At 39.9% G+C, this 26,984-nt stretch overlaps 1 protein-coding gene across 1 annotated transcript in view; it reads right to left on the bottom strand.

The window, feature by feature from the left end:
- adgra1b (adhesion G protein-coupled receptor A1b) overlaps window positions 1-26,984 on the bottom strand; it is a 341,543-nt gene that overhangs the window by 300,089 nt on the left and 14,470 nt on the right. The window contains exon 2 of the mRNA XM_074675764.1: window positions 3,446-3,517. Within this exon, the coding sequence (XP_074531865.1) occupies window positions 3,446-3,517 (72 nt within the window). The remainder of the gene's footprint in view (window positions 1-3,445; window positions 3,518-26,984) is intronic.

The raw sequence follows: 26,984 nt of genomic DNA, 5'->3' as shown, positions 1-26,984 counted from the left end.
CCTCAGAAGCGCCACAGCTGCAGCCTGAACGCTGCAAACACAAACACATGCGTTATTAAGCCTGTCAATCAGCTGCCAATTCAGCACAGCCCTCAGATCCACTCAGTCAGGCAGGAAGTCAGTCAGCTGGGCCAGACCAGGGAACAGCTGGCTGCCACTTTCAACTCGCTGACGCTACCTGGCTTTGCATCAACTTTGGAAATGCGCATCTCTGCCAAGTACTGCATGTGGCAGGACGGAGGGACGGATGGACAGTCTGTACCCAGAGAGTGAGGTGAAAGGAGGGGGAGGGACTCGCAAACTGCTGCTCCAAGAGGTCATCCCCCACAAACCCTGCAAGTGAGTGTCCTTAAAAGCCACATAATCATCGCTCTATCACAGAGGAGCTGCAGTGCTGGAGGTGGAAAGGTTTAATGGGGCTAATAAGGCCCAGGGAGACAGGTGACATCATCTTGTAGGCCAAGCTGCCACCCAAAAAGGTGTGGAAGAGGAACGGAGCTATTCCTCTGACATTATTCACATCTGAGTCTAACTGTCACACAGTCAGGGGAGACGGGGACAACTGGCTGTAATAATATTCGAAGCAGTCACTGATGTGGCTCCTGTGTGTGTGTGAGTGTGTGTGTGACTGTAATGTGTGTGCGTGCATATGAGGATGATTGACTGAAAGGGAGTTATGCAGCCGCTCTCTCTGTGTGATTCCCCCTCCCCACGACTCTGCTCATCAGCTGCTGATGTCAGTGTCACCATCAGGTGGAGAAGCAGTGATCGTGGGGCTGGACGGGGTGAAAGCAATCAATAGTTGACTTCAGGGGGCAGACAGGGTAGCCTTCATAGAGCTCATCATTAGGCTGCACACATACCAACCTCTGGGACATGTGATGTGAGACTCATTGACATGGATGCTGTGCTGTCAGTCCCTCTTCTGGTGCATTAAGCCTTTATATGATGTTGTATAATACCCTTAAACACATTCATTGTTGCATTTGAGGTTAAGCATGAGGTCCACAGGTGGGTCTCCTGCTAACACTCTTACATTACAACAGCTGCTCGGTCAGTGACCTAAAAAAAGTGTGGAATATGTGATCATGATTTGTAAATAAAACTTTTAAGTTCAGGAGATTAATGAGTACTATTAACCCTGAATTTCCATGATTCCCACCCAAATTATGAGCCTGTCTCTTATTCATGTTGCATCGGTGATCAGAAACACAGCTGGAATATAACAGAGCGGAGCCAGTGAAAGTTAACCCATTGACTTTATTTGAAACCTAACAGACTGGGGGCTTTGACGGAGCACAGAAGAAACAGACACAGATCCAGTGGAGTTGAGCTATGGCTAAGTCTTGCCCCTTGAAGCCATTCTTAGACACCCAGACATTCTCTACCAGAAAGTCCCTTGAAATTAATCACAGAAAGTCATTTTTTGATCAGTTTTATGAGGTTTTTCAGAAATTCTAAGTTAACAAGGATGTTCATATGGTTCATACACACACTGCATCCTGAGAGGCTGGGCGACAGGGTGTATTGCATACTGTTTTCTAAGCCACATCTTCTTTGGATAAAGTGTGTGTGGTAGACCACATCAACTCAACATGACTAAAATTAAGGATGTTTGCGTCTCCTCTAAGGTAAGTCAACATGTATTTGAGGGAACATATTAACACTTTGCTGGAAAGAAATATAAAGTTATCTTTAACATTTCTAACGGTTGCTAATGTTAGCCTAAGGTTAGCTCCTGCTGCATTGTTTATCGCTTCATTTGTTGGAAGTTCATTGGCCTGTTTTGTTCTATTTATTTTTACTTTGGTGATCGTACATCATTGTTACCTGTTGTGTAAAGGGCTCTCGTTAACCGAACATTAACTTTTGGAGCTTAGCTTTAGTAACTTATCTGTAATAGCCAAGAAAGCAAAGGTTGGCAAACGTTATGCTGAATGGTTCAACGTAGATACTGTAGCACAAAACTTAACCTTAGTGGTGATAGTGATAGCCATGATGCTGTTTATCATGTTTGCGCTGGGACTGTAAACAACAACAATAAAATGTCTCATATATTCCTCTAATGCGTACTTTGGACCCTTTTGGTGACTTCTAGATGATATGTGATATTTCTCCACAAATTTATCAATGGCCTCTTGCGCAATGTTTTCTACTGCGAGATCCATGATGGCAGCTGTTACTGAATGTTCAGTGTTTGAGTGAGTGGAGAGGCTTTTCTGACTGTTTGATGTGTGCTTAAATTATCTTATTACACCTAATATATCGGTGCGTTCCATTGTACTCGGAAGTTGAAGTTTACGAGTTCTGAATTGGAAATTTCAACTGGAGCTGGGATTTCCTCCAGGGAAGTCGAGGGATCCACCCCCGAGTGTACAATCAAAGATGGCTGCCCCAGGCACAAACAGTAATTAATCTCCTATTTATTTTAGAATTTCTGACTAGTGTTTGTTGCAACAAATCAGCTATTTAGTACTATTCAATGTTTATATATTGAAATATTGCTGTAACATCAATCATTTCAGACTTGGCAACTGAACGCTTTTAACCCGGAGATTAAGTCATTCCCACTCTCTACTTCCCAGTTCCGATGTAAATGGAACGCAGCATGTTTGACAAAGCAGGCTTCGAGACCTATAATGCAGACAGCCACCAGGGGGAGTCTCAAAAGTTTTGGCTTCAAACAGAGTGGTTATAGCACCAATGTCTTTATATAGGCTATAGCCTTGTCTATGATGCACTGAATACTCCCATGCTTTGAGCACTGAATCAGCAGCTTGTGATACGCAATGAAGGAGAGCAAATTTACTCCCATGTTAGTTTATCTTTCAGTAAGCCACTGCTGTAAAACTCAGCACAGCTTCCTATTAGAGGAAACACATAACAGTGATCTCTCCCTTTTGGTGGCTACACAAAGCTCATGACAAGAAGAAAGGGTTGGCTCATCAATAACAATATAAATCTAAAGCTTTGCCTTCCAGCTCAGATCCCTCTTCACTAACGCTGTTCAGTATTAAGCTCTAATTACTGTGAGAGCCACACCAATCATTCTGCTAATCTCACGATAAATATCTTACCCTCAATTGTCAACAGGGCCCTGAAATACTCGAACCCTGCATATTGTCCTGAGTACTATCTTTGCCTTTCATTCTACCTCACCTTAAAGTGGGTGACAGCTTCCAGAAAAAAGACACTATAGCAGAATACCTTCAGCATTATAATTTGAAAGGTAGGGCCACTGGCCAAACAGCATACAGACGAGAAGGTAGTGAAGTGAAAACTAGCTGCTCCTGCAGAGTGAAGTCTAATGAGGATCTCTTTATTCCCTACATGCCCCACATTTCGCCTTTTCTGCCAGTGACAGAGCGACACGGCTCCAGTGATGACAGCTATTAGGACTGTGGGGAGGACAAACAAGTAAAGAGAGTTTGATTCAGGCACTCACAGTTTTTCCAGGGCAGCCAAGCCATAGAAGGAGCCGTTCCTCAGCAGGGAGATTTTGTTTTTACTCAGGTTTCTGTTGGAGATATGAAGAAGAAAAGATGAGCTGAGAGTACAGAGTGTGTTAAAGGAGATATACATTTGTAAATCTCACAAAAACAGAGCTGCAGGAAATTACTATTCAAATGACTGCTAAATTGTTTATCCTCTGCCAGTCAATATGCTGGAGAGAGATAAGGATTTATGCCTGATGAGATTGGAGCTGTAAATTACTCATCCCGGCCACGTCTCGGCCTTGTTTATGGCTGTTTGTGGTTCAGATGGGTAATGATCCAGCACCACCCCAGCACTCCACTCCTCCACGTCAAAATATCGGCCTAATAGAGGAGCTTACAGAAATGCCGCTTCAGCACAATTCAATCATCCATTGCTCACATTACAACAGTAAACAAATCAATGAGACACACCACAGGGATCTCCAAGTGATGGATTAATATTCACAGGGAAGGCAGAGCCCCCCATTTAGACTTTTTCACCCACAGTCAACATCCTGTTCCCTTTTTTTTAATATGAATTATGAGGGTGAGAAACTACGTGTTCTTTGAATGATGCTTTTGTCTGGCAGGAAAAGAAAAGTAGTGCTTGGACAGGACTTGCAGTGCTACAACACACACACATTCACACACAAGATCTTGACACATTATACCAACCCTGCAAAGACCTTGGGACTTGAGCTTTCTCTCAAACCTGAACACAACAGAATGAGGACAACAGGGCTGAATACTATCATAATTACACACTGCAAAAACTGAAATCTGAGGAGTCTTATTTTTAGTAAAAGTTCTCTTATTAGACCTAGTATGACTCATGTTACCCTGACAGAAAAAAAAGTTATTTCAAGATATTAAAAAATGCTTGTAAAAGAAGCTGCCAATGGGGTAAGATGAATTTAATTTTACAACCAACTTTCTTTTTTTAACCTTTCATTACCATTGACAGTATGTCAGACATGCAGTGGCTTTTTCACAACCATTGCCGTGTGCACACCAGACCCTAATGCTGTTAAATTTAGGCAGGTAACATATTGTGATATTTTTTATTGTATACTGTAAATGTCCCTCATTTCTATTCAATACAACTGAGGAAACATTTTAATATTAATGTAAATGATGTAATATAACAATGCTTTGTTATGAATACATACAAATTACAGAGGATGCTTTACAGTTAGTCAGTAAGAGTATGTGCACAGAAATGGGTGCCTAAATTGTGCGTACTAGCATACAAATCTGTGATTCATCAATAACTCCTGACTTGAATTCATTCTTACTCTGCAAACAAAAATAAAATCTCCTTAGACCATGCCTACTTACAAATGGTCACAACCAACTCTCACAGAAAATTTAATCTCCATACACTTATAACTAAATGCATTACATATTTTAACTACTTTCAGTAAAAGAAAACAGTCTTTAAAAGAATTTAGCAAACAAATGTGGATAAACTTAATTTATATTAAAAAAAAAACAACATAAAATTGATGCATAATTATTCTTACCATACTTGAAATATTGAATCTTAAATAAAATGCTTAGTTTTAAAAATTCAAAATTTCACAATGCACATTTTTGATGTGTCACAGTTTTGATGTTAATTAAATTGTTGGGTACCATAAATGCAGGGTGACTATTGGAAGTATTTATAACAAGTTTCGAAATGCAGACTGAGTAAAGACATGAAATGACTGCTTCTCCTCATGACATTTTCTGAGAAACAAAGCACACACACAGCTTCACAATTCTGATTCACTAACACACACAGGGTGGTGAGAAAATAAAATAGCTGGTGTGCATGTGTCATAAATCTGACAGCGATTTTTCATGAACACTGAACTTTTGTGCAAAGTATGAAAATTTTGACAAATGTATTAATGAATGAGGCCCATTATGGGTAAATTTCAGTGGAGAACAAAGAGTTGATAAAAACTTAACAAAGATATTGGGGTCTTTCAAAAAGTAGCCTACACACAGAAAGTCAGTAAATACCTCTGAAAATGATTGATCAAATGCTACTCATCAAAAACATATAACTTACTAATAATGGATGGTATCTGTAAAAATTTGTGTTATGGTTTTGACTGTCTTTTCTTTTATTTTCCAATTGGACTTTCCAGATGGCGAAGAAGACGGACTAACGTCTGTCACTCCTGGGGCCGAAAGCACGAAGCAGGATTAATGTCTTAGCGAGGTAACTACAAGGTTCACACTGGTTCATCCATAACACGAAGCTAGTTCATTTCTTGTCGGGGTTGGATCACCACGGTGACTTACTCTGAACAGCTAACCTGCTCTGGAGCAGAGTAAGTTGGAGGTTAAACCTGACCCTATAAAATGCCCCTCCCACTGGCCAATCAGCTTCTCCAAAACAATGGTCTTGTCTTGCTACCAATCCCAGAAGACAGAGGCACACAACTTGTACGACGAGCATTGAGACGCAAGAGGTTGTTCCAGTACTGATCGGACCCACTGCATCTACCCAATGACAGGCTTTATGAGAGGTACCGTTCTCGCGGCCCGGACTTATCTACCTCCAAAGGATAGACTACACTGTCCACAGGAGCGGTGTTATGACTGTCCTGCAGGTACTAAACTAGGAAGGGATCAAAGAAATCAAACATCATTTCAACATACAAATGCTAAGAGCTAGAGTAATAAAAAGGATGTTATGCTGATGTGAAAGCACAATATTGTATCAGGTTATTCCTACACTTCACACATTGTGTTTGAGGGATTTCTTTCTTTAAAAGGGGAAGTGTATTTTAGTCCAGCTGATTTGTGAATTGTTCATTTGGGTCAGACGTCACCACTGTATTTCGACAAGATGAATAAAGCATGCAAAGGAAAAAGTGTTTTTTTTTTTTGTTTTTGTTTTTGTTTTTGTTAATTGAAATCTAATTGATTACATTATATTAGAATCACTTAATATTATACTTTCAAGTTGGAGTACTTATTTTTTAAGTAAGTACAATGAGCATATTTTTTACCAAAACATTTTGATACTTACATCAGCTTCTTTCTTTAAAGTCATAAAATTTTTTCTTCGTTCAAAAAAGGCTTTGTCTACCATTTCAAAAGCCCTTCAGTTACTTGTGTAGCTGAGGCATAAGAACAATTTTTGCTGTCATACAATAATCAAAGAAATGTGTTTACTGGATGCTGTTTTGGGTTTTGAAAACAACATGCTTGCAGCTAAATGCTTAGACTGCTCATCAGCAGGGATGTCATGTCTTGTTTATTGTGTTGAGTTTTGAAAATGTCCTCAATGATTGGGTAAAAAATTAGAGCACACAGGAAAAAAAACAGGTATCAACACATAAAAACACATACTCTAAGGACACACACAGTCAGTGTGGAGTTCTGTTTGAAATCCCACAGCAACTTGTTAGACTTTATAACTGTCAGAGTTACCTGCTTCTCGGCTGCAAGAGATGTTTCAGACATGAGATCAAGTCAGCTCTCCCACCTAGAAAATAAGTTTCACTGTTTGTCCTGTAAAACCTGAGCTCACTAAAACTATGCACCAGAGAGCCACTTACTGCTGGAAGCACTGTGATAAACCAGGACAGCAGAGGTAGTAAAGTGCACCACAGGAGGATAAGAAATGCTTTGTGTGGTTTGGGAAAGGGGAGCTAACTGTGTGTAAATCCTTTTCAACAATCTGAATAAATCACATCAAATATGAGAATAGTTTAACAAGGGTAGGGACCAAGGCTGCAGCAGGTGAAAGAAAATGGATTAACAGTTGGATGAGGTTTGGACATTTTACAGTAGAGCCGTTTCAGAAACCTCTTCATGGTTTGTGTGTTGACTACAGGACGTATCTGTCAGTGATTGTGAAAGCAGGTAGAGAGTCAATAGAAATACCAAGCAATTCACCAACATGGGCAGAAGAAAAGGGATGGTAGCTACTTATCTAAGGCTCACTGAAATATTTTTCTTTCAAGTTTTCTCTTAAGACAGTGTTTGGAAGGCTTTACTTTTCCATCCACAGAAAAATGACAAGGCCACCACGTCTGAAAAGTGAAGCCAAGGTTAAAGACAGCTGAGTCTGCATTCTTAAAGCTCTGAAATATAATTAGTCTAACAGTGCAAGTGTTGCTTTAATCTCCTGACTTTTAATGATTTTACTTAGATAGGACAGATGACAGGAAGTGAGAAAGAGAGAAATAGGGGAATGATGTACAGGAAAGGAGGTGTAGGTTAGAGCTAAATCAGGGCTGTTGGGTAACACTTAGCCAGTGCTAATGCTAGTTGGCTGGATTATTATTGAATTTGCTAAGAGGAAATCCATAAAGGGTAAGCTAAAGCATTAGCTGAAATTTAGCTAGTGCTGTTGTTCGTTTTACTGCTAGTAGATATGACATGAGCCAAAGCTGGTGCTCACTCTGCTTAGCTTTACTATTATCTAACTAGCATTAGCTAAAGGAAGTTGTAAGCGTTAGCTAACACCAGAATGCTAATAAAGCTTTCTAGCATGTGCAGATAACATGTAAGATAAAGCGTTAGCTAATAATTAGTCAGTGCTAATGCTAGTTGGCTGGAATATTATCTAACCTGTGTTCGCTTATAGTATAATAGGTTGTATGTAAGCTTAAGTGTTAGCTTACACCTATATAATGGTAACACTAGTGAGCTTAATTATTATCTGACTGATGTAAGCTAATAGCTGAAATTAGATCGGCAATGTTATAGCTAAGGCATAGCAGGTGGCATTTAGCTATTAATAATACTACTAAGCTTTATTATTAAATTGGTTATGTGTTAGCTAAGAGTTAACAGGTAAGGTGTATACCGAAGCTTTACATTACACTTACTTAGTGCTAATGCATGTTAGCTTTACTAATATCTAACTTGTGTTAGTTAACGATTCAGCAGAAGCTTACCCCTCACAGTCTGTCCAAATGTGAACGTATCCAGTCACCCTTGTTCAAGGTTGTGACTCCAAAAATGCAAAACATGAGGCTTCTGGATGTTACATTCAGAAAAGAGGTAATGATCCTTTTCTTAGTGTATGTTTGAAAAAGTTTCTAATGCTGCAATTTTAGTAACCATGATATATCTTTGATCCTGCTGCCATAGGCTCAAAAGGCACACAGAAGCCTCAGTGACATCACCCATTGGCTTTCTGAAGATATATTATGAAGCCCAAAGACGGTGGTCACCATATTGGCAATGCTTACTCAAGTCAACTTCTAATCTATAAACCCACAAAGAGGTACAGCTGAGGCCACACTCTAACTACTGCTACCACATGTCAGTCAAATCAGCCATGTCCCTTATTATAGCAGACTATTTATAACTCTGAGCCTTAATTTGATCAAAATGGATGAGTTATAAAAAATCCCACCACACAGTTGTTTCAGATGAAGAGACAAGATATTGAGACCAACACTGCTTTTAAGTTCCAGGCAGTACATGGATTAAATCTACTGTGATAGACATGTTTATATGAGCATTAGTGGGAGTCCTGGACTTGTGGAGACTTCCTCAAGTGGACACGAGAACTGGCGTTTTTTGCACTTCTACACTGGCTTTGTTTTTTTTGTTTTTGCTTTTTCACAAGAGGGTTTGCTGCTTGGCTGCAGGTCAAACCACAAGAACTTATGGAAATTACAAAATTATAAAGGATAAAAATGTTTTTGTTGTAATACCAATAGAGACAAAAAGGTAAACCTTGAGTAAGAGAATACAGAAGAACTTTGACACTTGATGACTTGAAAGTTGACTGCTCCTTTTGCAGGTTTCTGTTATTGTTGTTTAAATATCACCTTGGTAAAAACCCTCTGAAACCTTGCTTTTCCTCTCCTCACACAACCGCAGACACACAGAATATTTTACAAAGCTGTAAGCTGCAGTTCAGCAGGACACGCTGCTCATGATTTATATTCCGTTTATTCTGCAGCCCAGTTTCACATCATTTTAAATACACCTTGGATGGCATTTCTGGATTTCATATCTGCTAAAATATTGATCGCTCCAGCCGGCTCTTAAATCATCGGCTGCAGGCAGGGCTGCTCTGTGTCTGTGACGCTGTCGCTTTGTGCATGTCCATGTCAGCTCCTGGCAGCAGCCCTTCTTTGCATGTGCGATGCTGTGTCTCTCCTGTCAGCATATAAACACACCATTGCACACACACACACACACACACACAGGCACACACATTCACACAAGGTCAGATCCTTTCATCTCTCCTCCACCACCTTTCTTTAACAAGGTTTCCAGGAGTGATTGGACGGGTTTAGGCAGAGAGAGGTAATTGGGATGTGTCACTGGGCTCCTCTGTGACGACAGAGACCTCGTTATGGCTGCAGGAAACGTATTCTCAATCCCAGCACTAGGATTAAGCATTGGGATCCCACAATGCATTGTGCTGAACGGGCAGATTGCTGGCCAAATGGTTGGGGGAGGAGAAGAGTGTGGAAGCTGAAAATGTCACAGTGGAGACTCTTGCACTGCACTCTCACACATGCAAACCAGTGATAAAACATTCAGTTAACTTGGTCTCAAAAATGTATAAAAAGTCTGTTTTTACACCAGTATGTTGTGCTGCTTTTACACTGTTTGTACCCATAATCTTTGGGGAAAGCACCTATCTCACCCCAAAGTGATAACAGTTGTCTTGGCAGGAAAAGCAGGATGGAAAATAGGAAGTCCCCTTTCAGCCAAAGGCCAGGACAGACGCAAACTTGTGTCAGCAAATGTGTGTCAGCATCCAAGACGGTATTTACACTGAGGTCTGCTCCAAGGCTAAGAAAATGACATCGCCACTATTCAAGTTTAGACTTCCTCAAACCAAATTGTTGGTGGCTAAATATGGAAATGTGTCAGATGGTTGCATTTAAGAACAAGAGAATGATGCTAAACATTATTGAAGCCCTTCCTTCTGTAGTTACTAGGCAGTACCTCCTGAACCATCTTAAAAGATAATTTACTTAACTTATCTTATACAATTTGGATTTACTTCCTGCAGCTTCCTGCTGCTTGAGACTGACCAGTACACAGTGGGTTGAGTATTTTCCAGGATTGAACCAAGGATTCCTTTGATGGAAAACAACTACAAGTGCTCTCTTTTTGCCGTAGAAAGCCTGTCCAGCTGTCTCTGCTGTGGAGTCATCGTCATATCTAGAAAAACCACACATCATCTGAAATCTACCTTATATCACACACTTCGGGGTGGGAGTAGCTCAGTCCATAGGGACTTGGTTTAATGTTCGGAGGGTTGCTGGTTCAAGCCCAGGCCCAGATCAAGATTGGGAATTGGGCAGATAGCTGGGGAGGTGTTGGCTTACAATCCTGAGCACTGTCGGGTGCCCTTGAGCGAGGCACCAAACCCCCAACCGTTTAGGTGTGTACTGAGAGTGCAGCACCATCACTCTGACCTCTCTAATCAGTGCATGTTTCTGTGCAAAAAGTGTGGTTGTGCACGTGTGTGTATCTATAGCATGATTCAGGGTGTAAAAAATAAAAAAAAAATCCCCCAAGAGGATTAACAAAGTATATCTTCTATCTAATGTTTCACTGCCAATTATTACTTGGGGTGGGAAAATTATCAATTAATCAGTGCATAGCAATATTTTCCCGCTCAATTCAATATTGAATCAACAAAACCTCCAAATCAATTAACTTCCTGGCCAGTGGGGGGTGCTGTGCATGTTATTTGGGTTTTATGGGTGGAGGCCGCACTAGACCAAAAATTTTGTAAAAATGGCAACCACAGCAAGCAGCAACAGTGTAAAGCCATTTCCTTCAACCTTTAAGTCTGACGTCGTGTGGGTTGGTTTGCTGCTCAAAGATGTGAGATGATACACTACATAGGGTCACATGGTCATGAAAATAAATGTTCAAAAATTGTCAAAACAAACCAAAAGAGTAAGATTTGAATCGAACCATGAGGTTCTTAACAACACCTAACCCTAATTAGGACATCTCAAGAGTGTGGCTTAAGTCTGTCAAAACTTCCACATTATGGCATGAATCAATGTAACTCCACGATTCCAAAACAAGCTTATGTGCTGAGTTCCTTCATGCCATGGTTAACGCTTGTTTGACAGAGCATGATGCTCCGCTGAAAGTGTTCTAAAACGTGACAAAGCTTGCAGCTTTAAGACTACAAAATCACCCAAGAACTCTACAAGATCACACAAAAGTATAGAGATCATCAGAAAGGACCACAGTCTAAGGCAGGGATCTCCGGCTGCAGGTTTTCTTTCCAACCAAAAACTCCACCAGCTGATTTCACTGATTAGTCCCTGCTCTCTGCTTGAAGGCAACCTTCTGTCCACTTCAGGTTGTGGACAGCAGGTCAGACCCCTGACCTTCTGACAGACGATTTGAATCACAGCCACCCTACAGGATGATATTCATCATTAGCAAATGTCCTTTTATCAATAAGATCTGGTGTGGTCAGAAGTCTGTACCTGTTGTTTTGTATTGAAGTTGACTGGATGCTCTTCACTGTTCCTGTGTCCGCCTTTCTGTCCAGGTCAGTCTACTCTTTTCAGCGCGAGGTGTGCTGAACACATCAACCCATTATCTTTAGTGTAACAGAGCAGAGTGACACTTGTGATATGGATCTGAGGTTCTCTGCAGTGCGTGCTGTGAAACACAAGCATTGACAAGAGTGGATATGATCAGCTCCAAAGCTCACAGTGCAGGCTTCTGTTGTGGAGTAAAGCCAGATTACTCAGAATTACTATTGTCTTTTTTATCTTTTTAATGCAACATGGGTACAACATTTTAAGTTTTTCATGTTTGCTTATTCGTAGTTTAAACAATTTAAAATGAGATCATCAGCACAGTTTATCAGAGAATTATTTATTATTATTATTATTATTATTATTTTTTTTTTAATTTGTTTTCTAAAAAAAAATATATATATATATATATTGGATTTATTTTGTAATTATGGTGGACACTGGGGCTAAACTGGAAATGGGACAAAGAACCGAAGAGCAGAAAAAGCAAAACGGAGAATGATTGACCATGGGCTAAAACATAGGTTAAACTGTTTGTGGCAAATTCATTCCAGCCCACAGTCAGCAGTTATTCTGCAGTGGTTTGTTCAAACTTGAGAGTCCATCAATAAAATGACGAGTGAGGTTACGTTAGCTCTGCTTGGTGCGGTTGGAGATGATAGATGAACACTGATATAACAAAACCAGGATTTTCTTATGTTACAGACACTTCTCAGAGCATGAGTAACAATAAACAAACAGTCTAAACTTAACCACAAATCGAGTTAACAAAGTTTTTTTTGGTTGTCACTTTTCAAACAATACAGCTAAGCAGGTATGAATAAACAGATTACCTGGTATCTTTAAATCCTGCAAAAAGTTGTTGTGGAAAAGAAAAGTAGTGTTAAAAAAAGATCTGCTCTTCATTAATTTGGTTCAAAACAAACGCACACCTTCATGCTTATGGGACATGGTGTCTTCATAAAACACGAGCAATTCCTGCAACAGGTGTAACTAAAACCACTGCCAAATGGTTTGTCCTTTAAAAAGCATTGATATTTTAGCAGAGACTGGATTGACAGAAAACTGACAAGCTTTTGTGATATGTTGTCAGTAACACACTCTATTTGACTTAAAAGTAATCAATCAGCATGTAATTCCCCAATTAAATTTGACCTGAATCCCATCAAGAAGCCGATAGCATTTTGCTTAGCATTGCTCAGGCCGCCCCTGAACACAACTGCTGCTTTTGTTACTGTGACCTGGTGACAAACACTCCTCTCAAACTCTGATAGACAGTAACAACAGCCAAGTACATGATTTTGGTGTGTGAAGAAATCAAAAAGTTCACCGCCCCCTACAGCTGCTTTGGGTAAAAACTCTCCCAAAGGGAGGCTTTCAGTCAGAATCAAACATATGGGAGCTTTTAAATTTCACCTTTCTTCTTCAAGTATCAATCAGAATACCTCAGCTTTGTGGGAATGGACTGTGGGATTTACAGGCAGCCATTTAGGGAGTCAAAAGAGTACAGCAACAATTCATATGGATTTTTATTGTTGTTGATCCAGACATCAATATCCTGCTGGGCTTCTGTCAGTTTAGATTCATCTTGACACAAAGCTCTCTGAGAGCAGAAAATTGGTGCAGATATAAGCCAGCATGGAGTCAGCTGGACATGGTGAGAAACTATTCTGGTCAATTTCACAATATTTCACACACAGATTTATTGAAAAATAACAAAAAGCCTCACAACAGTTTCAGCTGTGTGGGCCAAGTGGAGTTTTTCTTCTCTAGGTTTCCAGCACCTCACTCAGAATCAGAGCTGAGAAACTGAGCTGCTGCAGTTTTTCAATTCAGTCCGCCACGGGGGATTGTTGTTTGCATTATCCTTTTTCATCTAATGGAAAATTGAAAGTTGAACAGCCAGAGCAGAAATTCATTTTACAGGAGAAATGTAATATTTCAGAGAAAGCTCCTTGTTGGCATCATTATGATTTAAAACCTGTGTACCACAAAGTGAAACCTATTAGTTTGAAAATATATAATGAAACCTTCATATCGGGACAGAATTGGGAGAACAAAGAAACGTTTGTAGAACTGAGACAACTTTGGGACTACTTTAGTGCAAATTAAGCCATCAAATGATTACACAGCTGTATCAAGAACTTGGCTCTGATTGATCATTAAGAAGCAACAGCACACAGAAATAGTCTTTTTCATTCCCAATAGCAGACCAGTGCTATGAAAAACAGGGGCTGACACATGAGAGATTAAGGAGACAAAAACTTTAGGCTCTGACAGAGAAATCCACAAAATGAAGATGGTGCATTAAGGAAACACCCAAGAGGAAAGGCTCCAGGCTATTTTGTATTTTATTTTATTTTATTTTATTTATTTTTTTTGCAATGGTTGCAACTTATTATTTATTTTATTCTTTTAATGTTTTAAGTTTTTACTTTTTCAGTTTTTTATTGTTTTTAATTGTTTCTGCCTTTTTACTGTTAAAGCACTTTGGAAGGCTACTGGTTGTTTAAAATGTGCTATGTAAATAAAGCTGACATTGACATTGACATTGACTGTTCAAACTAAAACATTACACAAATAAAACATTTCAAAATTTCATTTTTATATTAGCCGGCTTGTGTTTAAAATGCTTCACTGAGGTGAGACCTAACATCATAGTGTTGACCCGCTTACAAATGCTCTAGTACCAATCATATTCCAACTGAATTCCCGAGCGTACAAACAGTGTATTGCATTCTGCCCGTTGTTGTACCTCAGCCAGGGAAACTGTTTTTACCATTCCTGTTTGAAAGAATAAACTTTAGGACTTTTTTTTGTTCTATTTTGGTTATCTCATACTCAGCTGTCTTGGTAGGTGGGCTCTCAGTAGTGGGGATGGATGGGATGACAGTCGTAGGACTGGTTGTTACATAGGCTTAGTTTTCTTGATGAAAAAGAAATTCTATGTTGCGACCTCTGTTCATTTTTCCACTATTTTTTTTAAAGTTCATATCAAGTTAGCTTAAGAGGGCTATGGATTTAGAGCCTGCGTTCACAAACAATGTTTTCATTTTATATTAGCAGCACCTTCTGAGAGGAGCTCACTATTTTCAGTGGTCTGGAGCCTCAGTGCAAGAAGTACACTCTGCATCACCTCTTTGTTGCTATGTTCACAGAGCTCTCGGTTGAAAATGGTTGAACTTTAGTACTACCCCAGCACGCATGTCCCTTTTTTATTTCAACCATTTATTATCAAGGGGGAGCAGAACTTTTGAATTCAGCTTTGTCAACAAGTATTGAAGGGGTCCATGCATACGCAGAAAAGAAAAAACTGATCACACTTATCAAAAAAATTACACTCATAGTTTTTATTGAATGTTTTAATGGTTCAAATGTTTTATCTACTAACCCCCTTGTTTTTCACGGATACTATTTCCAGGCTTAGAGCTACTCCAAACACTACAAGACACTGTATGTCAATTGTTTTAACGCATCCAACTAAACAAATATACGTCAGACACAGGATTTCAAAACAGACTTCTTGAGAAAAACTTTTGTTAACTTAACAGAAAAGTAGCAGCAGCTCTGCCTTCAAGGACACAGGCCTTGCAAGCACTGAAAATGCTGTTAATGGACACAGGCCCTCGATGGTTACAATGAATGAAGCTCAGTCTGTTAGTGGATGGCCATCAAGTGAAAAATGAATACAGAGTTCACACACCAGAAGCTGCTCCAACTGCTGGTGTTAAAAAGAAAAAAAAAAAGAAAAGGAAAAAGAAAGAAAAATTGCTCATTTGACCTGAAGCCACTGACAACTTAGGAATCCTCTGTCTAAGCTGAGAGAGTTTACAAGAAGACAAGGCAAACGATGATTGTAAAGCAAGCTAGCAGAATCAAATAGTCCCTCAACCAGTATACACCCCACGGAAACACATCAATGTTTGTGTTGATGTGATATTAAATTTGAAAGGCGCAATTTATTTTGTCAAAATTCAATTTCTAGGCTTTTATCAACTTCAGTGGAATGTTTTACTTAACCTTTTATTTTCGGTTCAACAGTTTCCAGTATTTTTCGATTCTATAGGAAGTAACATCACATCTAGCAAAACACAAACATGTAAGTGTAGAAAACTAGTTGTGTTGCAAAGTTGTGAGGGTTAATTTTACGCACAGTGTGGATGCTGGTGTGAAGGTATAACACTGAGATCATGGGACAGTGGAGCTGTCACTGTGTTCTGTCCCACGTCTCCCCTCTGTCCCCCCTCTCAGCCGCACCTCCCTCTGCGGACGGACATCCCACTCAGGGACAGGCAGCCTCTGTTTGTGCAAACTCAAGCGTGTCCTGTGCTCCGCATACGGGTGTGTGTTTGTGTGTGTGCGTCTGCTCGACGACCTCTGCATGCCTCTCTCAGGCTTCTGCGTAACATCCAGGAAATCAGAGGAAAAACAGAATTTGAACTTTGTGTAAACAGGCCATGACAAACTTCTGGAGCGGCTGTGCAGCTCTTTATTTACGTTATCAATTATGTCCTGTGAGGAAAAGCTCTCTCAATGAGGAAGAGTGATTCAGTATTGTCTCCGCCGGCTGCAGCAAATGGTTCGTGTCATCGCCTGTGTTTGAGTGCCAGCCACAGTCAGACATGTTTCTGTCCAGTTAAACTTTCACTTTTCTTTTGTATTTTTTTTGTGGTTTTAGCTTCATTTGAGCTTTTTTTTTTTATTCTTCTTCTTCTTTTTCTTTTTTTTCAGTATTCATTTGTTACTCTACCTTTTTCCTGGTTATAATGGTGTTGATGGTATTCTAGCAAGTGACTTTTCCCTAAGCCCCAAACCTTGGCTGTTGTTACACATGACCAGCCTTCCTTTCTTGCATGGCACATAGGCAAATTAAACTCTAAAATTTACACTTAAACTTGAAACAAGTCCTTAATTTCAGAAAGTAGTACATATTAAGTTCAAAATTATATCCAGCTGAGGTCAAGTTTCACAAGAGAAATGCATCTGTCTATGACCGAGTTCATTGGTCATATCATTAGCTAGCTAGCGTTTCAGCTGCTAAAAACATACTGAAAAATAAAAGTGTTATCTGCTGACTTATTAGTAAAGACGCTTTGCAGGTCTGATGTTACAAGACTGAGGTGAAAGCCACAAGAAGCAGCAGAAACTCAAACAGCTACTCTACCGATTGAAATATGTAAACTAATTATAAATAAGCACAATACAGGGCTGTACAAATTCAAGATAACAAAAAGTGACAACCAGCGTACAATAACATGTATTTGATGGCTACAAGAGTGATGGATGTTTCGGTAAGTGTATGTGAAGCGTGTGTCCGACTGTTTCACCAGAAATAAGGAAAAATCTTAAATGTAACTGTTGTAACAAAGAAAAGAACTGCAGGAATGCTTAACTGATACTTTTTCGTTTTTACCTTGCCACAACAGGCCTTCAGAAATGATGTGTTTGGCTTATTTACCACTACCTCTAATAAAGAAGCTGGGCTTAAACTTCCTTAAGTCAAACCCAAACCGAGCCTCAAGCCCAACTCATCATCAGAGCCAGATTCAGTGTAAACACTGCAGCAGCAAAGAGATCTTTCACCAGAAAAGTATCGGTAATGTTCACACATCGAGATGCACACCTCTGATCATGTGGACTTTACACACCTCAAACCCAGGCTCACAAACTCACTTACTAACTTTGATCATTTTAGCCCTGTGTCTTCTGTCATGGCGCTCATGCTGGGTTATAACAGAGGGACATACCAATGGTTGAAGCCGACTTCAGAACAGGTAAATGCACAATAAATTCTCACACTTCTGCTGTTGTGTTTCTAACGCTGAAAGAGTGCCAAGTAAAAAGACACCACCTATCTCAATATAAAACGCATGATTTATTGGTCAATATTAGTGAACTAAATTGAGAAATATGAAGTGCTTTGACTCTAATTGCGATAGCTAATGGCAAGACCATAAAAGACTTCTCTGGAGAGAAGATTAAAGGGAGCAATAATGATTCTTTTTATGGCTTGCACTGAAGTTGTAAGTTTGTGTTGTTCAAACAATTTCAATTTTGTGGGTTTTTTGAACTTCAAAGATTTTTTTTAAGCAATTAATTAACTTGTCTTTGAATGAAATGATTATTCATTCAGGTAAAAAAAATCTATTTTCTTTTACTTAAATGAGGATTTGCAGTTTTTCTTCATCTGAGGCTCATTCAAGATAAAAAGTAATCAATTTTGAATGTTAAAGATTTAAGAGGCAAGGTAGTCAGAAGATAAACTGAAACTATGATTTATACACTCGCTGGCCACTTTATTAGGTACACCTTGCTAGTACCGGGTTGGACCTCCCTTTGTCTTCAGAACTGCCTTAATCCTTGGTGGCATAGATTCAACAAGGTACTGGAAACATTCCTCAGAGAGTTTGGTCCATATTGACATGATAGTATCACACAGTTGCTGCAGATTTGTCGGCTGAACATCCATGATGAGAATCTCCCGTTCCACCACATCCCAAAGGTGCTCTATTGGATTGAGATCTGGGGACTGTGGAGGACATTTGAGTACAGTGAACTCATCGTCATGTTGAAGAAACCAGTCTGAGATGATTCCAGCTTTAGGACATGGAGCGTTATCCTGCTGGAAGTAGCCATCAGAAGATGGGTACACTGTGCTCATAAAGGGATGGACATGGTCAGCAACAATACTCAGGTAGGCTGTGGACTTTAAGCCAGGCTCAGTTGGTACTAAGGGGCTCAAAGTGAGCCAAGAAAATATCCCCCACACCATTACACCACCAGCAGCAGCCTGAACCGTTGATACAAGGCAGGATGGATCCATGTTTCATGTTGTTGATGCCAAATTCTGACCCTACCATCTGAATGTGGAGCAGAAATCCAGACTCATCAGACCAGGCAACGTTTTTCCAATCTTCTATCGTCCAGTTTTGGTGAGCCTGTGAGAATTGTAGCCTCAGTTTCCTGTTCTGAGCTGACAGGAGGGTCACCCGGTGTGGTCTTCTGCTGCTGTAGCCCATCTGCCTCAAGGTTGGACGTGTTGTGTGTTCAGAGATGCTCTTCTGCAGACCCCGGTTGTAACCAGTGGTTATTTGAGTTCCTGTTGCCTTTCTATCAGCTCAAACCAGTCTGTCCATTCTCCTCTGACCTCTGACATCAACAAGGCATTTTGACCCACAGAACTGCTGCTCACTGGATATTTTCTCTTTTTGGGACCATTCCCTGTAAACCCTAGAGATGGTTTTGGATGAAAATCCCAGTAGATCAGGGATTTCTAAAATACTCAGACCAGCCTGTCTGGCACCAACAACCATGCCACGTTCAAAGTCTCTTAAATCACCTTTCTTCCCCATTCTGATGCTCGCTTTGAACTGCAGCAGATCGTCTTGACCATGTCTACATGCCTAAATGCAGTGAGTTGCTGCCATGTCATTGGCTGATTAGAAATTTGAGTTAAAGATCAGTTGGACAGGTGTGCCTAATAAAGTGGCCGATGAATGTACATTGCAGTTCTGCAAACACAGTTTGATCCATGTCCAACAGCTTACGAGGTCCATATCAGTTCTCCTGAACCAGAACCAGTCTCTCCCCACCACAGCTGGAATGTTTCTGTGAGGTCCAACTAAAAAAGCCATTTCCCTGCCACACACCAAGGACACCCAACTATATTATTACATGAATCAGAATCAGAAATAGCTTTAACTGAGTCCATCCTACACTCCAAGAGAAGAGTCCAGATCACAATATCAACTATTACAAACATTTGGATCCACTGCCCTCAAGGTTTCAAACCACTTTTCTTTAAACAGCCAACCCTGCTGTTATTTTAAAAGATAGAGTTACCTGACACGGCCAACCAAAATAACACATTTTATATCTACTAACACTGACCTTGGGCAGGAAACAGACTCTGCTTCGGGGCTTTCTGACAGATGTTCCTATTAAAAGAGCTTCATACGGGCTCTGAACGACAGACGCACATCTGCCTGGGATCCCATAGCAGCATGATTTGCTACACTCCAAAATACTAACCATAATGTAAAGGAAAAGTCTCACATTTTTCAACAACAAAAGGAATTTTTTATTTGCTTTTCTATTATTAACTGTCTCATTCTGCCAGCAATAATACTTCAGATTTAGTACAAAGAGGCTCCTGGTCTCTGGCAAATGTCTTAAAAATCCACACAGGAAAACAACTCCACCTTCTGTGATGAACTTCCTTTACTGATCTCCAGTGCATTTCCCAAGAATTAAGGTACTCATATGTTCAGTTATCAGGAAAAACTGGTGGGGATTCAAACAAGACCATGAATCATCAGGTGATTATCAGAAAAACAAAGTAATGTTTGTTTTGTTGTTTTGGATCTTAATCTGTACATTTAGTAATGCAAACTGTAAGTTCCTAGTTTGATCAATTTGCTCATTTGGATGTTGCTCTGGGGACAATTTTTATTTGTCTAGAACACATTAATAGTGCTCTCCCAGAGTTTAATAGAGGTCAGTGATCAGTACAAAAGACGGTATAGGATTTGAATTGTATTGACAATGCCAGATGTAAACGTCTCATACAATGTTGTTTCAGCTAATTGTCTTTTAGGTACGGTTTTGGATTCATTTGAAATCAACATTACAAAATCAGCCACAGTGGAACATCTGCAGTCTCTCAGTTTCTAACCACAGTACCCAGAGCAGTGCAGAGACCAGGGCAAAAAAACCCTAGAAAACTATACTGGCCTTTTTTTTTTTTTTTTGATCAATGAGCTCTGAGCTTTTTCTAATGGAAGGACAACCAAACAGAAGGAAACTCCATGGACCTGTTTGATGAACAAATAGCACTTCTGCAACATCATACTTCAATAGAAACTAAAGTAGGCCAACATCAGAGCAATGTAGCTGTTGCTCTTACTGAATGTAAAAACACAATCTTTGATAAATCATTTTTTCTATTATCACTACACAGGGTTGCTGCTGGAGTACCACATACACATCTGCAAAGCTAAAAAAGGCAAAAATAAATACATAAATAGTTTCAATGACTAAAGGGCAGTTATTCATTAGAAATTTACTTACAGTAACATGGTTTAAGTCTTATTCTGTCCATTACCTCTCAGCAGGGTTTAAACTTAAAGTGTGTCTGTTTTGCAAACACAACTCTATCTGGGTTCATATTTATGGACATCATAATTTGGTCTCAGTTTGTAAAACGTGACGAACTGTTTAAAGTGACTTGTTCATGTTTAAAGTTTGGAACGTTACATGGGGTTGGGCAATTCATCAAAAAATAATCGAAACTAACATTTAGAGCTTTTAACCGACATGATATTGCCATGTTGGATATTTGTTCTTCCTATCCTCTTATAGTTGCTTGCATAAAACATTAGCTCCGACTACAGTAAACACGTTTTTTAAATAAATAATAAAAATGGCAACCAATGGTGAGTTTGGACATCTTGTTCTGGGTAAGAAAACAGACGCTTGTGTGGGCTTTTGCAACAAACAACAGAAGAGTTGATGTGTGTGGCTCTTATAACCTTTGACATTTTGACTCTGCAACAGCAAGCACAACAGCAATAGCGCAGGAAGAAGCAGTGTATGCTCGAGGAGTGAGGTCGATATGCCGATACAAATCACTGCTGTTACATTACCACAACTGCAAAATTTAGATTCCCTCATAGAGACTCTTTTTTTTATTTGTTTTTGTAGGAACTCTACAGAGCAGTTTTGTTTTTGCTTTCACATTTCAGGGGTTTCTTAGCAGGAAGATCGGGATGCACTGATCTGATCCTGGTATAGGGTATTGGCCCCCTGATACAGCCCCTCAAAGCTGGATTGGGTATCGCTGGATAAGGATCGTTCCCAACTTGAATCAGAGGCTAAACCCTGATTAAGTCTACAGGATACAAAATTTTACAATTGAATAGTATTTTTTTTTAATTCTGAAGCATTGTTTTTACCAAATTACTGTAATAAACATTTAAACATGTATAGTTTAAATAAATACTAACTTTAGTAATTCCATATGTAGTAGGTTTTTTGTCTTTAACTCAAAACATTACCAGTCTTATCCCACATAGGGCAAGAAGTTTAATGTCTATTACTGCTAAGTGATCAGTATTGCTATCAGTAGATACCCAAAGCCCAGGTATCGGTATAGGGACCAGAAAAAATGGATCGTGCATCCCTATAGGAGGATGACCAAAGCAGGCGACATATGTAGAGAGAAGGAAAATGTCTTTTACCCAAATGTGGCTAAAAGAAGGGGTGTGACTTTCCATCACAAATAAAGACACAATATAATTCACTTATCTTCTAATACTGTTCAGGGTCAGCTATCCCAGCTGACTTTGGGCAAGAAGAGGGGTGGACTGGACTGATCACTAGCCAATCACAGAGGCAAACAACCTTTCACACCTAACTTAGAATCACCATTTAACCTAATGAGTATGACTTTGGACTGTGGAAGGAAGCTGTAGTACCTAGAGATAACCCATGCATGCACGAGGAGTACATGCAAACTCCACACAGAAAGGCCCACCTTGCCCAAGCCGTGATTTGAAAAGGTGACCTTGTTGCTGTGAGGCCACAGTGCTATGCACTGGACCAACTTGATGCCCCATAACATGAAATATAACCATTAAAAATGGTCTAAACTTAAGCCGTATTTCAACCAAGCAGCCCGGGTCGGTTCAGTATGGTTTGGCTCGGTTTGGTACAGCTAAGCCTGATCCCGTTGCGTTTCCACAGCAAACTGTGCCCTCTCTGGATGCTGCAAGCCCCAGCTGTTAAACAATAGTGTGACGCTGTAGCAGCACGACACAGTTTACCTCGCTAATAAATAAAACGAAGAAGAAAAACACGACACAGCAAACAAAGGGCATAGATGGAAGACATGCAGCATTTCATGCTCTCTGTGATTGGCATGAAACTCTTTGATACAAGTGTGATCAAGCTTTGTTTTAGAGAAGTCTGTGTGCCGCCAAGAGAAATACAGCCGCGGTCACACGGTAAGTGAAGATTCCTTTGACCAATCAACAGTCTGCAGTGTGTAGCTCCACCTTTCGAGAGCGGATCGGTTTAGTCTGGCACCCATACAGAAGGGTCCCAAAAAAGTAGGCCAGCTCCTCCCGGTTTTGGGGGATCTGTCCCGGGATTAGTCAGTGGAAACGCCACAAAATGGGCGCTGTACCAAGACAAACCAAACCGGTCTGCTTGGTGGAAACGCGGCTATAGAGACATTGAGAAAGTATTTTTTTTAACAAGAAAGCTTATTTGAAACATGTCCATTTTTTTTAAGTTTTTGAAACTTTCCCATTTTTATTATGAGTTTATTTTGTGAGTTCTGGTAAGCGCTTAAGGTTTTAATTTGCATCAATCTAAACAAAAGTATATAGACAACACTCTAAAGCAGCCAGATAACTGCCTCTTCCCGCCTCAGTGTTGACACCAGTTTGTTGGCAACAGAAAATATACAACATGGTATCATAAAGGACAAAGAACTTGTCTTAAAAATGACAGTAGCAGGTGTTACAGTTTTAATTTTAGCCCAATTTAAACTGAATTTTGCACACAACCACCTCCAGCTGCCATCCACAGGAGGCCTAAGAGTTGAAACCCTGAAGTCAACCAGTCATAAGTAATGTACGAACTTCAGCATATATTGGGTTGTATGAAATCATGTCATCATTTAGCTATAATTGAAGTGCTGGGGAACGTTTGGATGAGGTAAAGATTTATTCTGAGTGACATTTCACACGCTGACATATGTTAAAAGTTATAAGCATTGACACAAACACGGCAAACTCCTGATTCTGGTACAATCTGTACAGGCACATTCACTTACACACACATGCATACACACAACTCAGCGCACAGTGCTGATAAAGGCCTGCCAAACACTCCTGTTAGACAGACAGCAGAGCTAATGTGTTTCCCACTGTGCTCACACCCTGCAACAGAAGCAGCACCGTCAGGCTTTTAATCACCTTGTTTTACAATGAGTCAGGAAACAAGGAATGACAACAAGCCTCCAAGTTGGCCTCCTCTGCTCGCTCAGATTTATGAGGCTTTAAGTAACTTAAGTATTTACTCAGCAGTGTGGGGAGAGCAAAGCAGAGAAGTATCCTTGGCAGACACTGTGTTTTTCTTTACCTAATTTTTTTAGATGTTACGTCTGGGTTTTGACACATTCTTGGTTTTAGCACAATTTACAGACCCACTCTCTCACGCAGCGGTCATGAACTCCCTGTCAGTGAAAAAGTTAAACTGATCAGCTGTTTCTCTACAGCACGCCACATGAACAACAGTTTCAGCGCCAATCTGGAAGCTAGCTGACCAAGTCTGTTCAGTGTTCCAGGCCATCAACGATGAAAGCCAAAATAGTCACGATATGACCCTGTTGGTTCAGGTCTAGGGTCTTCTTTATATTACACGTTTACATTAAACTTATCCACCATACATTGACATCACATCCATGTTACCAAGCAGTTTGGGTGTTTAAACCTTTTCACACAGTAACCTTTTCCACACATTTATCAAGTTTATGATTCTACACTGCAAAAAACTGAAACCTTATCAAGTGTTTGTCTTATTTTCAGTAGAAAATGTATTTTTTGACTTGATATGAGCCACATTCACCTGACCAGTCCAGAAAAATGTCTTATTTCAAGTTGTTCAAAGACAAAATGAGGTCTAAATTGCATGTAACAAGTTAGAAAAATCTCTAGTTTTAAGCAAACTTTTTTTATTCCATTTTTTTTTTTACTGGTTACAAGCAATTCAGACCTCATTTTGTCTTTGAATAACTTAAATAAGACATTTTTTCTGACTGACCAGTTGAATGTGGCTTATATTGAGTATAACATGACAACTTTGGCTTAAAATAAGATAAAAACACTTGATAAGATTTAATTTTCTTGCAGTGTATTTAAAAATTCTTAAGTCTAAACATTTCAAACCCCTGTCAGAAATCTTGTTTATTGCCTTAACAGAATGTAATACTTCCAGAATACAGCTAAAGTCCCTTAAATTACTATGGGAGGTGTCACAGTCAGACTTCCTTCCTAATTTCAAGAGTAGACTGAAAACAGTCGCTCAAGCTTGGACCAGCCTGTAGTTAGGCAGCTGTAGACTTGAACTACCAGGGGACCCACCAAGCTGAGGAAATGTCTTATCCTTTATCACCTTAGACATTTTTTTTTATTTTTTTTTTTTTGGGGGGGGGGTTTGTTTGGGTTTATATGAGTTACAGGTAATTGTACAGAGCAACAACGGCAGTCAGCTCAGCCCATTCAATGAGGCAGTGTCAGGGGAAACAACACGCAAGCTACAGTTTACTGAAGAAAGGACAAAGTTTGCCTCTTAATTTAGCTTTTGCTGAGAGATGATAACCAAAGCACATATCTAGGATTAGACTGTACACTGTACCAAGAACCTTTTTTAGGCACGTGACTTTGTCATCAAGGCTGCACTGTGGCACACTGTTGAGGGCTACAGCGTCATAGCAAGGTTTAGCATGTTAGATAGTTTGCGTGTTAGATATTGATGAAATTTTCAGGAAATGTTCAAAATGGTAAAGGTAAGAAGTGATTAAATTTTGGAGGTGATCCGGATCACCGTCTGGATCCAGAATTTTTTTTAGAGGATTCTTTATCATTTTGAGATAGGGCCGTTTTCACCATATGTGTATATATCTCCACGATAAATGGTCGAATTGCTTTGCAAAACAAAACAAGACAAGGTCACCATAATTTCTGACAGATGTACGAGTATGATACAGATCCTGGAAATATTCTGGATACTAAGATCCAGAATATGAAATATGTACTGGGTCATCATAATTTTCAACACTGTCAGGTAACAAATTATCATACAAACCTGCAACTAACACAAAATTGTAGCAGACAGTCTGCTGAAAGGGAGTATAACATTAAAGTAGGACTAAAGTGTTGGTGACAAACACAATATGCTTGGTGGAGGTCTGTGCTCTCTGAGTGCTTCTCTAGTTGCTTAATAATACCCTCCATCACCAAAATATGAAGAGCAGGGTCAATACTCAGTTTTGGTGAGAACATGGTGGTGGGCCTGAACAGCTTTTGCACAGTTAATACACATTAACAGAAGCCTGACCAAAACCTCGACACAAAACTGAGTGTGTGTCGTTAAGATGAATCAATTGGTATTAAAAAGATAAGCAGCTCCTTAGCTGCAGCATCATTATTGACCTTCCATTGCTGAAGCACCTGGATAACCAGGGGCAAACGCTGTAAGCATTAGCTACTGCAGAGGGGAGACAACTGAGGATCTCTGAGTATCCTGCCCTGTGGGGCATGAGCGGGTGATATTGGAGAGTGCATTCATTTAAAGATGAACCTTTTCTTCTAAAATATCCTCCATATCAGTGGAGATAAGCTCAAGAGAGAGGTTGAGATAGAGAGAGATTGGCAGCTTGGGATGTCAGATACAACACGATCTATTGGAATCCTTTTGGTCACGTCTCCTTCCATAAACAGCCGGTTTGTGTGTGACATGTCATTTAAGACACTTTACACTCAGAATACTTCAGTGCTGTGTGCACTCACAGGGTTTGTCAGTGAAGTAGTGCACAGGAGAATACGGATGGGCGATGTGTGCGCGTCCATGAAATATTCATGCAGAAATACTCAGAACTGTGAGGAGGGTAGAGCACAAACAGAGCCTCGGTAGACGAGAAAAAAGCCCCCCAGGAATAACAGCGAGGAAAAATAAAAGGGGAGGGAGTAAAGAATACACAGAATTATATTTAGAGCCACACACAAAGAAAATAGCAGATAGAAAGCAGAGGCATTTGGGGAAAAGAAATAAGAACAAGCTCTGACAAGTCACAAAGATGCCCAGAGATCGATACTAACCACTTTTGATCGTTTGTTAGAAAATATTACAGAGTGTCCTCCCACTGTGCAGCGGCGTGTTATGTAAAACCAGCAGCTATCTTACAGCACGATGACTGACACACTCCTGTGCAGGTTTGGAGCCA

The sequence above is a fragment of the Halichoeres trimaculatus genome, unplaced genomic scaffold (assembly GCF_033239565.1).
Source record: "Halichoeres trimaculatus isolate MK-OKI-2021-1 unplaced genomic scaffold, fHalTri1.1 fHalTri1_scaffold_8, whole genome shotgun sequence".
NCBI classification, from domain to species: Eukaryota; Metazoa; Chordata; class Actinopteri; order Labriformes; family Labridae; genus Halichoeres; species Halichoeres trimaculatus.
This window is presented reverse-complemented; position numbering and strand designations above follow the sequence as displayed.